General features: G+C 35.2%; 1 protein-coding gene across 1 annotated transcript in view; it reads left to right on the top strand.

Annotated features, from left to right (window-relative positions):
• LOC117108666 (fibrillin-1-like) overlaps nt 1-13,545 on the top strand; it is a 38,364-nt gene that overhangs the window by 4,078 nt on the left and 20,741 nt on the right. Inside the window, exons 2-8 of the mRNA XM_033250763.1 lie at nt 305-464; nt 753-882; nt 4,470-4,539; nt 5,221-5,418; nt 9,185-9,323; nt 9,877-10,011; nt 10,164-10,189. Of these exons, the coding sequence (XP_033106654.1) occupies nt 305-464; nt 753-882; nt 4,470-4,539; nt 5,221-5,418; nt 9,185-9,323; nt 9,877-10,011; nt 10,164-10,189 (858 nt within the window). The remainder of the gene's footprint in view (nt 1-304; nt 465-752; nt 883-4,469; nt 4,540-5,220; nt 5,419-9,184; nt 9,324-9,876; nt 10,012-10,163; nt 10,190-13,545) is intronic.

Raw genomic sequence — 13,545 nt, 5'->3', positions numbered from 1 at the left:
GCCCGCTGGATCTCAAAAAGAGAGATTCAATAAAAATATATAAATTTAATGGCAAATTGGATAAACCCATAAAAACAACGAGCAGCCACATAAATGCAAATAATGATAATATAAAGTTTAAACGGAACAGTAGAGAAAATCCGATCAAGAATGACAAAACAAACTAAATATTACTTAACTGTCTGCAACCAACAACCAATACATATTCTGTTAACCCCTCGTCCAAGAATCTACACAGTAACAACATTTATAATGATAATTATGTTGTTTTGATTTGAGAAATAAGGATTTCTATACTTCACAGCCAGAAAATCCTACAGACTTTAATAAAGGTGGAGAAGCTGATGTAATCTATACAAAGCAGCAACTAGAAAGTATCAAAAACAGTGGCAGAAACAAGCGCAGTACTGCCACAATACCATTGTGGCCGGATGGTAATGTGGTATACGAGATTGTGGATATTGGTAAGAGTATACGCCATGCTTAAATTACCGTAATCATAAATAATTAATTGCCTACTATAAATATCCACCAAGGCCTGAATATATATTGATGATGAGGATGATAATGATAATGATGATAATGTCAATAATATTAATTTTTAAAAGAGAAATGTGTGTTCTTATGTAAGAAATACATTTTTAAAAAGATCATTTTGAATACATGAAAGTTAAGACCTTTGACTATCGTTATATTTTTATTTTATCGAACATGTTGGTATATTCATTTTTTAAAATAACCGTTGCATTTAGGAACTGATCTCGAAAATTTGGTGCGCCAAGCTATTTATGAATGGTCCGAGGCTACTTGCCTCGTTTTTGAAGAATTTGATGGAAACGACGCTAACCAGTCCAGGATACAGTTCGTGAGTTCTGATAATCAGTGAGTTATAATTCTTTCTTTCTATTTAGAGTTACAGACTATAGGACGTCAATAACATTGGCTTTGTTAAATTAGTTCCGTCAAATATTATCTTATCCGTCTTCAAATAAAACTCACTCATTGGTGGCGCTGTCTAGAATGTGGAAAATAGACACTAAGTTTTTACAGTACCAGGTTGGATATCTATTGTATTGCTGAAGGATTTCTGTTTGTTTAATTGTAATATTAATTGCTATGCCATTAAACATTAAATATATATATATGTATATATATATATATTATATATATATATATATATATATCTTAAATATTGCAATTGACATTTACAAAACAAACAAAAATGACATAGCAGAGGGTAACCCTTTAAGCTGGAATGCTTGTCTCAGAAGGGGTCCTCAACTAAACATTGGCATGAAAAAATATTATTATTCATGACTGACTGGGCTGGATTTAGATGACTAAATAAATGACTAACTTGTGGGTCATTATTAGGCGTACGTAGTGAAAAATTATCATTTGAATGAACACGTCCGTGATATACGGTAGAATAATCGTAATAAAACCAGCATCAAGACATCAGCGAGTATACAGTACCTTCCTAGCATAGCCTTTGTAGCAAGCTATGCGGATCCTTCAATGGCAGAAGCCCAAAGTTAGGCCTGCCAATGCCCCTACTGGTTAGTGTTGTTAAAGGAGCTTAAAAATCTGTAGGTCTATGCCTATCAATTGTTAATAATTTTTTAGTTATATCTTATATCGGATAAACGCCTACCACTAGCCCAGATATAAGAAAATTCAAATAAAACTTTGAATGTTAAAACATTCAAGAAGTTAACAGATTAAAATAACATTTTTCTAATATTACCTGTGTAAATTAAAGTGTAAAGTTACTCATGAATATTAATACCAATAGCAATCCAGAATAGTGATAATCCACTGGTTGTTGACCCACCGTCTCCCAATATGAACTATGCAACAGGCGGTAAATATATTATTCCTCTATAGGGTCCTGGTACCCGAATAACCATCGCTAATGAAGGTATGCATATCTTGGGGTAGGGACATCAGGCCTACTCCGCCGAGTGATCTATAGGCCTACCCAAAATAGTCACACTATACCCAAAGGAGTACAGATGTAAGCCGCTCGCCCAATGCCAACATACCCCAATTTAATCAGACTATAATATTCATTATGGGGTAGGGACATTACTCCGCTTAGGGCCTAATGACCCGAATACCTAACCTAATACAACAATGAATCTGGAATCATGAAGTAGGGATTGTAATGCGCTAAGGACATGTCACTCGCAAGCCCCTTCTTTTGTGAGCAAGTAAAAATTAGGATGTATATAGGCCTAGTACGGTACCAGTGGCGGCACCAGCGGGGGGGGGTTGGCAGGGGGCTTAAGCCCCTATCAGTCTAGTCAACCCCCCCCCCCCCATCGTCCAAAGCTCGTCGGGCAGTCGGACCAAAAAAAAAAGCCATTTCCGGCCATCTAAAAGTTCCAATTTTTATTTTAAATCTCGTTTTGGGAGGAGGGGACACCCCTCCCATATCCACCCCTGGCTCGGGTTTTCGGCCCTCAGATAACGCTGCGCGCTATAGCTGTGTCACATCATCATTGTAGTCAAAATAAAGCACCAACAATTTCTCATCTTTTTTCAGCTATTTTCGGCAATCAGAGATCTAAACAACCTGTGTGATGTACTATAGTTGGGGCGGGTGGTGGATTTAGCGGTAGGGGGTTGCGTGAGAGTCCAGCATCACCTCAGCCCCACCATGGTTGGGGCTGAGGTTGGAAAAGTTTGATAATATGTGGACCTGGAAAGTTGCAATCTCAAACTTTGAAAATCCTACCGGTACTATGTTCATAATGATAAAAATAATATATCAACAATACAATACAACAATTATTTTTCTTATCACAATTAAGAGATGCGATCGCACCGTATGCACCACCTGAATCCGCCCCAGTATAGAAAATAAAATTAAAAAATGTTGTCTTTGATGTACAGTATTTAGTTTACTTTACCTACTTCAAAGACGTGAGTCACACCCATCTCAGCCCCACCATGGTTAGGGCTGAGGTGCGAAAATTTTCGGAAATATTACCTCAAATCAGTGGTTCCCAGCCTGGGGTCCGCGGACCCCTTAGGGGTCTGCGAAAAATAATTTGGGTTCCGTCAAGTCAAAGGGGTCCGCAGGGGGTCCGCGAAAAATGTGAGGGATCCGCAAAAATCCGCTAGATTATTAGAACAACAATATTTTTTTCTTGTCTTACATCTGTGTGACCATGCCTTGGCAATAATGAAATATCTTTGACAGGCATGGCTTCGTTCACTGTAAATTGTTTTAATTGGCATTATATTTTAATTCCAATATTTTATTGGTGATCTGATAGAATCTTTTAAATTAGATTTTTATGTATTCTCTATATCTTTACTGTTCTATGTAAAGATGTTTAGTATAGGAGAGCCACTTGATAGTGGCAATCCTCAGGTAATGTACGGTACATCTTGTTTCCATGTTTTCTCTTGTATTGCAATTGAATTTTGAAATCAGGAAGGGGTCCTAAATTTGACAAAATTAAAAGTAAATGGGGGATAACAGAATATTGAATTCAAATGTTGAGTTTCAGGGTATCTAACAAGTGTCATAAATATAAAAGTGTGTACCTCACGCGCAACCAGGGTGGGGCTGTGAGGTAGCGTAAATCCTCTATCTGTAAAATTTATTGTCTGTATACCCCTCCCCTCCTGTCTATGTCGAATTCCAAAATCCAAGATGTAATTTGGCGAATATTCTTCTATCAATAATCTTATTGGCGGAATATCAGCTATGACTCGAGTCATCCTAAATTTTACAGATTAAAAATTAAAAAATAGGGGATGAGGATAAAAGAAAATTACCTTCAAATTTTGAGTCTGACAGTGCATTTCCGGCCATCTAAAAGTGGCAGGGACATAACAGTCCCACCCGTGGTGGGGCCGAGGTGGTTTCTATTTCGAATTCAAGGATTCGCCACTGTTTAATGTTGTACTTCCGTGGCGAATCATCTTCTATCTGTAGGCCTAATTATTATTATTGGGATATAGACAATGAGTACTATTTAGACATGGGGTCCGTGAAGATCTGACATGTCCAGAGGGGTCAGCGAACGCAAAAATGTTGGGAACCATTGCTCTAGATGGCCGGAAATGACACTCTTATGTTCTTAGGAATCAAAAATTCGTCATCATGACATCAACATTATAGTCAAAATGAAGTGTCAACAAATTTCTCATGATCTTTTATCAGCACTTTTCGGCATCATCTTTACATATGAAATTACATTGCGGTCAAAACGTGGGGAGGGGGAAACCCCGAGGACCTGCGCCCATGTGTGAAACTGTTTATTATATTTAACCTATAACTTTACTTCCGTCCCACTTTGGAGGCGCGTTTATAAGTTGTTTGAAGAAGTGTCCTTGGTTGGATTGTATCTTCGAATATAGCTTAATACCACAGATATCATTATAATTATAAAATCATTGTTCCTGCATTCGAGCACTTTTTAGACCATTACTTGATTATCTTTTACTTACAGTTGCTTATCATACGTTGGCTATACGGGCGGCATCCAATCAATCTGGTTAGCGAGTTCTTACTGTTCACACGTATGTATTCCTTTTATTAGTGCAGCTTTTTCGGGATTTTCATTTCATATTTATTTCATAACTCCTTCCAACACAAATACTATGACTTAATAGAAAGCGGAGAGGAGATGGAAAAGCTAAAAATGGTGATGTCGCCTCCCAAAGCTCTCCAATTCTATCCGTTCTATTTGTCTCTGGGTGAAGAATAAGAACCCTAGTAAAACACTTATGAAAAGTGAATGAAGCCCCAGTATTAACCACTAGCCCTCCACTAAGTCTATTTATCTAGACATCATAAGATCGATTCCCATCCGAATCCGAACTACGAGATTTATTTCACAAGTATTTGGGGCGCACTGAGTATAACCATGGACCTATTAATAGGTCCATGGTATAACAGTAAGACAATACATCGTCAGGTTGAACAGTCATTCCTAGTAACAGGCCCTTCGACTCTAGTTGGAGTAAAGCCGGGCACTAACTGCGCCCGAAGGTCGACGGCCGACGCGATTCTCTATGAAGAACGCAAAGACACGACGCGCACGATCCGTTCAGACTGCCGTCTACAATCAGCAAATGGATGCAGTGATGAATTCGTCGTACGACGCAGTGATGCTGCCCGGCTTAACGTATCCACCCCAATTTAGAACCCTTGATACTACCCTGAATAATAATACTTTCCATCATGTTTCTCACTTATAGATTGGAGTTGTGCTACACGAGATAGCACACGCTATCGGACTGCTACATGAACACACCAGGAGTGATCGTAATGATTACGTCACTATAAATGTTGACAACATACAAGATGGCATGGAAACCAATTTTGAACTCCGTACATTCGTTACCGATACAGAAGTGCCGTACAACCTCGGTTCTATCATGCACTATGGTCCGTACGTAAGTAATGTTAAGGTTTTTTTAAATTTCTTTTCACATCCATTAGGCCTACAGGATGCAGTGGCGAACTTAACACTCCCCACCTCAAAAGTTTTACAATCACAAAACGAAGTGGAGAAAGAAAGAAAATTATATGCAAATCTAAGTCTAGTGCCGTTTCCGGCCATCTAGAGGTGCCACACTCATTAATTCTGAGGTTGTATAAACCCCCCATCTGTGAAAGTCTTCGTATTCCTAGATCCACCAGTGGGGATGGATTAATGTTTTAGTCTCTTCATGGGGCTTAAGGCCAACTCAGACAGCGTCGGCCGACGCAGCCCGACGCGATTTGTTGTCGCGTCGGGTTTGTGTGAGTTGAACGCAGACGCGATGGTGTGTGCGTCGGGGGCAGTCGCGTATAATAGAATATTAAACGTGTTTAATATTTCTCACGGCGGCTTAAGACTGTCCCCGACGATAAATCGGGTCGGGCTGTGTCGGCCGACGCTGTCTGAGTTGGCCTTTAGTCTTTATTATCGAAGGCTTTTATCTAATAAATAGGCATCCGGCCGTTTAAACATTATTACAAACATAAACACAAATTAAGTGAGGGTTTCTGGATTAGTATTTCTATGATTATATACATAATACACATATTTAATAAATTACTGACAATATTCACATCTTTGGACGACATAATTTGAAATAACCGAAATATTGAATTATTTTTGTTTAAAAAAATGTGTTGGAAATGTTTTTAAAATTCATTTAAAAAGGGACAAACTAATATAAAATTATATTCGTCTTCTATTTCATCCAAGTGATATGAATTACACAATCTGTTATTTCTTTCTATGTTCACCCATCTACCCCTTTCTACCTCTAATTCCAAAATACTGTATAGCCTTTATTTTTCTGGGGTTTCAGGGGGAAAAGCTTCCTGGAATCTTTGCATTTAGCACTTTCCCTTGCTAGCATAGACAAAGTAATATGTACTGGGCAATGAAATATACAGTATAAGATGATACAGTAGGCCTATTTTTCGATGTACAGTATCTACAATTTAAATATTATTGAAAGGCAGTTTAATAATGAATACAAATACATTGTATAAATTTTATCGACGCCATTCTACAACATTTGCTTTTTTGTTTCGCACTCGATTGTTAGGTAATGGCTTTATTTTTTCTATGGCAAACGCCTCTTTATACGTGATTTAAAATTCAGGAGACTGTCAGTACATTCGAAAATATAAAATTTAACTTATAATGACACTACTTAATATCCTGGATTTATAAAGTGTGAGTTACGTAAGTGCTTTACAGAAGAAAGGAAACTGATGACCTAGAATGAGGTAAAAATTCTCATAGTTTAGTAAACAACAGCACATAAAAACATAAAATAAATGTCCTTTAAGTCTGGTTATTAAGCATCTATCTGTTTTATAATAATCAATTTTGCAACATGGATATTTAAAATTCGTTTTTACTTTTTACTTCCAAAAGTGGGCGTAGCGGGGGAACAAGCGCCCATTTCTCCCCAGCTGGATCCGCCCCGACCACTTTTGAAAATAAAAATCAAACAGATTCAAGTTTTAAAAAAATAAATAATCTGTAATCTAAAAAATTGAACTAAAACATTAAGAAATATATTTTTAAAAGTTTATCTATATAAATAAAGGTTTCCTATAGAATAGTAGTGGCCTTTAAAAGGGTGATATTCCTTTTAATGTACAGGTCTTCAGGTGGGTGGGTTACCCTTGGTGTTCACTTCATAAGCAAATGCCCCTGAAAATTAACCTGATTGATAAACCTTTTGTGTTGTAAAATTATGGTTACCATATGAGGTGTACTGTAAATAGAGCATGTTATGGTAGTTGATCATCCGATCAATGTACAATAAAATACACATAGGCATTAATGCTCCTGGTTTTATGAATTAATATAGGCCCACACTAAGGATGGAAATGATTATTTGGTACAATGATTACTGATAACAAAAACAAATGAGCTGTAGGTCTACCTATTTTTTCCCGTACATTACGTATCTTGTACTCCTACTGTAATGCCAAAAAACTTAAAATTTGAAATTTGACACTGTATTTAAATTGTTTAATAATTGTCCCCACTTATCAATTACGTGGGCTCAAAAATATATATATAGATACCAATGTTATCATAATATGACTTCACATAAAAAAAAGTTATGACCTTTTTCACGTATTTGCAGGGTTTTTCACGTATTTGAGGGTGCAGGGGTAATTTTACCCCTACACCCTCAATTTCGTTTTTTTGCCTGCACAGCTGTTCCATTTTTCAATCGATTTAAACAAAGGTGTCAAAATGCTTTGGACAATAAACCGCTTCATTTTAGACCTGTACATTTGGTATTTGAAATATCACTCCTTTTTGATACTGTAACAGCCCACCATTTTTTGAGTGTAGGCCTATTATCTTTTTATGCATTTTTTTTGTAGAAAAAGCTAGCTTTTAAAAAGAAATCTTTAGTTTTAGGTCACTGGCTGTGAATCAAAAACTCATTGAAGTGTTGCTTCTTGAAGATTGGGAACACAAATGAAAATAACATCTTTTATTATGTAAAAGATTGACACTAAATACCTAAACCTAAAGTCAAATAAAATGTAAATGTTATATATTTTTCAAACGTGTTTTAAACTAGGAAAAAACATTTAAGAAGCAAACAAAAGTTACTGTGAAGTAAATAAGTGGTTGTCCCTTGTTATCTTTTAGAGACCACTTTTAGCTTCGGTCTTTATTTAGAGATTTTATGTTGAGCTATCTACCCTCTAACTATGCTGCTTGGAGATCACTTCCAACCCGTGGTCTCCACCCCGAGACCACCCCAAATACCAGGTACACAAAGTGGTCTCGAATTAAAGGGTACTGTATTTATATCATTAATATTTTGGGATGGCCACATTTCATATAATCCAAATAGCAAATATAATTTGTTTAACGTTATAAACTCAACAAGGTTCATCTCTTTGTGTTTCCCGCATCTAAAAATTATAGCATTTTCTGATAATTAGGCATATATTTTCACTCATAACATTTTCAGTATAACATTAACAATACAATCGACTGATATTGAAAACCTTCCACATTTACCGTACCCATAATCGCCTCGTTCGGTGCTAATTTTTCAGTACCTAAAATGTACCTACAGAAGTTGATCTGGAAATCATCAATATGTTTAATAATATTTAATTCCCATATTTCACTGCCATATAAATTAATTAGGATAATTTTTACATCAAATAGACGATTCCAAATACCAATTGTTAATTGACTCAATTTTGTTCGTATCACATTTGTGAGTGCAAAAAGTCCTGCATCCCCTTGTGTCCAGCTTAATTATCTCACTTTCTCATCCTCCCGTGGAGTTGCATGTAACACCTAAATATTTGAATGACTTAAATATTTCAATTTCCTCATCTATACATTTCCAACTTTCATATTTAGGCCTCTTAAGGCTTGTAATATTCTTAAATACCACAATTTTTTTTCGACGTTTACTATCAAACACCATGTATTACAATAGTATGCTAATTTATTTAATAAATATTGTAAGGCTTATACTGTGTCACTAATCAGCACGAGACCATCTGCGAAAGTATGAATCAATAAGAAAATGACAATGATTACATTAACATAGAAATTATCACTATTACTATTATTATTATTTTGAGAATTTGTATTATTATTATTATTATTATTATTATTATTATTATTACTAATAATAATGATTGAATTCATTTTCTTTCAAGACGTTTAGCCAAGTGCCTAATAATAGGGACTATCTCACCATTGAACCTCACGATTTAGAACAACTAACTGCTATGGGAAGCCAAAGTAAACTGAGTCATCTCGATAGTTTGTATGTGAACAAACTCTACTCCTGTAACGGTAGGTTACATAACAGAATTTGGGGTTACAGAGATATTTATATTATCAAATACGTTCATTCAGATAGTTGTTTAATTAAAGCATAAACAAAGATAAGTCTAGGAATAATGTCATGTGTTACTAATACAAGTAATGTGTTATTTTAATTAGTTATTGTTGATATGGTCTTAATTTTGTTATTATTGCTAATGTGTTTGTTAGTGGTAACATTATTATTATTATTATTATTATTATTATCAATACTATTATTATTATCTTACTTATTATTACTTTCATTGAGGCTGCCTTTAGTGTTTGAAATACAATCGCTTCAATTGGATAGCACTAATTAAGTGTTCAATAACTTTGCAAATCTGAGCTTCGTGGCCAACATACGCCTAATGCAGAACACTATCTATATTTTTAGTCTGTTGAGGCAAGAGATGTACGGTAGTTAATATATTGGTGGCTATATACGTTTTATAGGTTTATATACGTTTGTATTTTTTAGACACATGTTAAGTTTATGTATTGTCAAGTTAATTCATAAGAATATTTTTTTCTCTTTTGATAGAGGACTGCACTGACGCACAGTTATCGCAAAATTGTAAAAACGGCGGTTTTGTCGGTAAAAATTGCGCGTGTGTGTGTCCGAATGGAATTGTCGGAGACTTGTGCCAATCAGTGGCCTCTTCTATCACCTCTTCAGGTAAATACCTTCTTCCTTCGCTTTGCTTTATGCTAGAGTTATAAGCTATCAACACAATATGTTATCTTGTAGTGTACACGTCAATTAAATTTAATTTCAATTTAAATGTCAAAATTAAATGCATTAAACAATAAACCATTTCATAATCTCAGAATGTGCATCTGTGTCGGGTCAAGTTGTACAAGGAAGAAATAACCTAATAAAGTAATTTTATAATTATTATTGTTATAGTGATCCTCATTGGTGTATAGAGGACTTTAAATTTCTCAAAGTTTAAATTTTAAAAAAAATCTTCTGTTTCAAGAGTCAACGACTAACAAAGATTTATTTTGTGTTGCAAATCAAATATTTTTAAAAATTTAATAAAGTTACCATTAATCTTTGTTAGTCGTTGAATGTGTTCAGTAAATCAATCAATCAATTTATTGGATCCACTTTTGATGCAGGGCACTTACATAAAATGCATGGTGCATCCATAATTAAAGAAACGTATATAGGCTACACAAATTCTTCGTATAAACCTATCTTCCCCCACCCCCACACCTTTTGTAATACTTCACTGCTTTTATGTAGGATTTTAGTCTATACCGTAACATACATCCTCATGTCTAAGCTACTCTAATTATTTCCCAAAATATATTTCGCTATTAATCTTGTGTTTTAAACAAATACATTTGTTGTTGTAACCAAGACAGTTTCACTGACTAGGTCCTGTTTCTGAGCAGTTTCTTCTTTCTTTCTTTCTGGCGACATTTCAAAATGCTACTAGTGGCAAACCACTGGACTGACTTTATTCAAACTTGGTCCGTAGGACCGGTGCCACCTCCCATTTATAGGATGTTAACAAATTGTGGCCATAGGTTACATAGGGTTCATTAGGGTCAAAATAATAAAAATGAATGAAAGACTACATCTTTTACAAATAACATAGCACAGTCTTGTCCTACCCTGTGCACATATGCATTGGCATAAGGTAGGGTCTTTATGGTGTTCAGAGATTTTAGGGTCAAATGTCATCAAGGGGTGCATTCTTTTGTACTATTTGGTAACATTTCAGAATGCTACTAATGGCAAACGATTGGACTGAATTTAATCAAAGTTGGTTGTAAAGAACCAGTGACATCTACTACAACCCAGTCTGAGATCATGAGTCACATATGGGTCATTGGGGTCAAATGATTAATAGTCCAATTGAGCTCAAAATTACATGGAATGATTCTTAGGACCTTCCAAACATAAAAAAAATACTCTCAACTTCATAGGTCAAAGTTCGTAGATCAAAAGTCAGTCTTCCATAGTTTTTGATGTAGTTCAAATTCATCAGGAACAATACTTAGGACATTGCCTAAATATGTTTTAATATGTTCTTAATGTTAATTAGGGTAAAAGGTCAAAAGACACCGTTGTCATTAGGTCATAATTCTAGTGACAAACGATTGGACCGATTGCAATAAAACTTGGTCAGTAGAACCGGTGCCACCTTCCCATCCATAAGGTGTTCACAGCTCAGGATCAAAGGTCATGGGGTCATTAGGTCAAATCCTGAAAAATGACTGGGTTCATGTTCTATTGAACATATTGTCTCTAGTTTTAATTACATTTCTTTTGATTTAACTCCTTGTCCTAATCAACTTCATTGGCTGCCTGTTTAGCAACATATACACTTCTTTTCGTGTATTATTTTAGCCTCGTCATTGTTCATTTCCACAGTACATTGATGACCTTCATAGTGCGCTCAACTACATCATCAAGTTCTACCTTTCTTTATTGTCCTTCAGGCCGGTTGAAAACCTATGGGAATAGATCCTTTTCTGTTGCGAAACGACTTATCAAATTTCATTACGCATCATCTTCATCTTTGGCCCCTTTTAAATTACAACTTAAGTCTCATATTTTTTTACAATTCTAATAAAGTTCTTTTTTTCTTGTTTCATTTCTTTTTCTTTGTCTTGACACTGGGTAAAAGAGCACATTGAGACATTGCACTGTATTATGCGCTTATAGAAATGGAAAACATTATGACTATTACCATTGATTTAATATAAAAACAAATTGTATTTGCATTATGAATTATTGCTATTAATTAGTTTTAATTCTGCTTGACTCATTCTTAGGTCAATAAAAATAAAATTATATAGAATCTGCGTCACTGTTGTATAAAAACGGGTCTAGGCTGGTTTCCCCCTGGACATTTCCTCCCGGACAGCTTCCCCCGGTATTTTTCCCCATGGACATTTCCCACCCCCTCCCCCCGTGACATATACATGTTTTACACTGATTATTCTGTCAATCAAAATTTTTTAAATGTATAGGTAGGCCTGTCTTTGATGTTTTTTTTTTCCCCTTTTTTTGCTAAGCGCCGCTCACGAATAAGCGCCGCGGCGCTTAATTGAGAGTACAGTATAGGCCTATAATCCCTGTCTCTTATACACATCTCGTAACTGTTCTCTTTATAATGGAAGCAAGACAATAGAATTTAAAAGCTATAACTACAATAGCATTTATTGAAGATTAATGAGACAAAACATTGAGGTGTTAAGGCGCAGGTATAACAAAAAATGTTTATTTCAAATACTATTATAAAAATTGATTTTCACTCTTGGTATCTTATTGAATGAACTTATTTGTGTACTGCATCATCTTAACCTACACATGGTTTATACTGATTATTCTGTCAATCAACATTTTTAAAATGTAGAAGTATCTTAGATGTTTTTTTTTTATTGCGATCAAGTCAATACCTATATAATTCTTACAAATAATTATTTAAAATAGGCTTACTATTACGAATTGCCTTCAGTCTCATTGAATGAACTAAATATCATATGAATAACTATACCTCTACTTAAAATTATGAAAAATAAAACATTAAAATGTATTGGGAACATGTACAGTATAATTGAATTGAGAAAATATAATACATAGGGGGAAACTGTCCGGGGGGCTAATGTCCAGGGGAAAAATACCGGGAGAAAATGTCCAGGGGGAAACCAGCCTGCTCCCGGTAGCCTAATTGTAGACCTAAATCTTAAAACTTAACGACGTGAATGGTATATGTAAATTTCAAATCATACAGCGTTGGAAGTGGAAAAAAAAATAATTAAAAAAAAATACAAAGAAATTGAGAACATATCTAATAAGCGTATAATACTGTATTAATTGGCAGGTAAAATGTGAAATTTCCAGGCCCGTATATCCAGTAGGTGGGGTGTTACGAAGAGTGTGTATAACGCACCCAACCAAATTTGATAAGGTCCACATTTCCAAGACAGTCGAGAATGTTCTGAATATAAATTTGTGATTTTATGTGATTTAAAAATAAAATCTTTAATTTTTACAATTTAACCAATAGGCCTAGGCCTAATCTACTCAGTCTGTCGGGTGCCGTGATTTGGAAAAACGCAATTTATTCAATTTTTAAATTTTTCCTTAGGGGCACCCTGTGGATGTAATCTATCATGGAACGTGATCATATACTCCAAACAATTTTTTGAAATATGAAATTATTATGAGAGTTACGCATTATATCCGACC

This window comes from Anneissia japonica, unplaced genomic scaffold (assembly GCF_011630105.1).
Source record: "Anneissia japonica isolate Jap-2015-1 unplaced genomic scaffold, ASM1163010v1 scaffold1587_len1432017_cov164, whole genome shotgun sequence".
In the NCBI taxonomy this organism is placed as follows: Eukaryota; Metazoa; Echinodermata; class Crinoidea; order Comatulida; family Comatulidae; genus Anneissia; species Anneissia japonica.
The sequence above is the reverse complement of the archived record's forward strand: the minus strand, read 5'-3'. Positions and strand labels throughout refer to the sequence as shown.